The sequence below is a fragment of the Eimeria acervulina genome, genomic scaffold (assembly GCF_000499425.1).
Source record: "Eimeria acervulina Houghton genomic scaffold, Eah_scaff915, whole genome shotgun sequence".
NCBI lineage: Eukaryota > Apicomplexa > Conoidasida > Eucoccidiorida > Eimeriidae > Eimeria > Eimeria acervulina.
The window spans coordinates 10820-12063 of NW_013549519.1; the positions used below are offsets into that span (position 1 = coordinate 10820).

The 1244-nt window shown below is 58.2% G+C and overlaps 1 protein-coding gene across 1 annotated transcript in view; it reads right to left on the reverse strand.

Annotated features, from left to right (window-relative positions):
• EAH_00052000 (hypothetical protein, conserved) overlaps window positions 1–1244 on the reverse strand; it is a gene marked incomplete at both ends in the record, with an annotated part of 1824 nt that extends 580 nt beyond the window's left edge. The window contains one exon of the mRNA XM_013394103.1: window positions 115–1244. Coding sequence (XP_013249557.1) covers window positions 115–1244 — 1130 coding nt within the window. The remainder of the gene's footprint in view (window positions 1–114) is intronic.

Below are 1244 nucleotides of genomic sequence, written 5' to 3' on the forward strand. Positions count from 1 at the left end.
GCAGCAACGATAGAAGCAGCAGCTGGAGCACCAGTAGCAGCAGCACAGAAGCAGCAGCAGCGGCAGCAGCAGCAACAGCAGCAGCAGCAACAGCACTTTATTAGAAAGACGTACAGCCATAATGCAAGTTGCTGCTTGGTATTCATCTACAATTTGCTGCAGCTCCGGCACTTCGATACAGACGGCGCTGTCTCTGCCTTTTGAGCTGCCCATACACCCCAAGGCCTCTCCGCAGTCATCAATGCATTCTTCTGCAACAACAGCAAAATTTAAATCTCCTGCAGCACAACACCTCCAAATCGGGCTTCTGGTGTCGCTGCTGCTGCTGCTGCTGCTGCTGCTGCTGCTGCTGCTGCTGCTGCTGCTGCCGATGCTGGTGATGCTGTCGATGCTGCTGAAGCTGCCAATGCCAAGGCCGGTGTAGCTGTTGTCGCTGATGATGATCCTGTCGCTGCCGTCATTGCCGTTGCTGCTGCCGTCATTGCCGTTGCTGCTGCCGTCATTGCCGTTGCTGCTGCTGTCGACGTTGCTGTTGCTGTCGACGTTGCTGTTGCTGTCATCGACGTTGCTGTTGCTGCCATCGACGTTGCTGTTGCTGCCATCGACGTTGCTGCTGCTGCTGCTGCTGCTGCTGCTGCCATCACCATCAATGTTGCTGCTGCCATAGCCGTTGTTGATGCTGCTGCTGCCATCGACGTTGCTGCTGCTGCTGCTGCTGCTGCTGCCATCACCACCAATGTTGCTGCTGCCATAGCTGTTGTTGATGCTGCTGCTGCCATCGACGTTGTTGATGCTGCTGCTGCTGCTATCGACGTTGTTGCTGCCATCAATGTTGCCGCCGCTATAGCCGTTGTTGCTATTGCTGCTGCTATAGCCGTTGTTGATGTTGCTGCCGCTGCCATCCGTGCTGCTGCTACCATAGCCGTTGTTGATGCTGCTGCCGCTGCCATCCGTGCTGCTGCCACCTGTGATGCTGCTGCTGCCGCCTGTGATGCTGCTGCTGCCATCCGTGATGCTGCTGCTGCCGCCTGTGATGCTGCTGCTGCCATCCGTGCTGCTGCCACCTGTGATGCTGCTGCTGCCATCCGTGATGCTGCTGCCGCCTGTGATGCTGCTGCCGCCATCCGTGATGCTGCCGCCGCCTGTGATGCTGCTGCCGCCTGTGATGCTGCTGCCGCCTGTGATGCTGCTGCCGCCTGTGATGCTGCTGCTGCCATCCGTGATGCTGCTGCCGCCTGTGATGC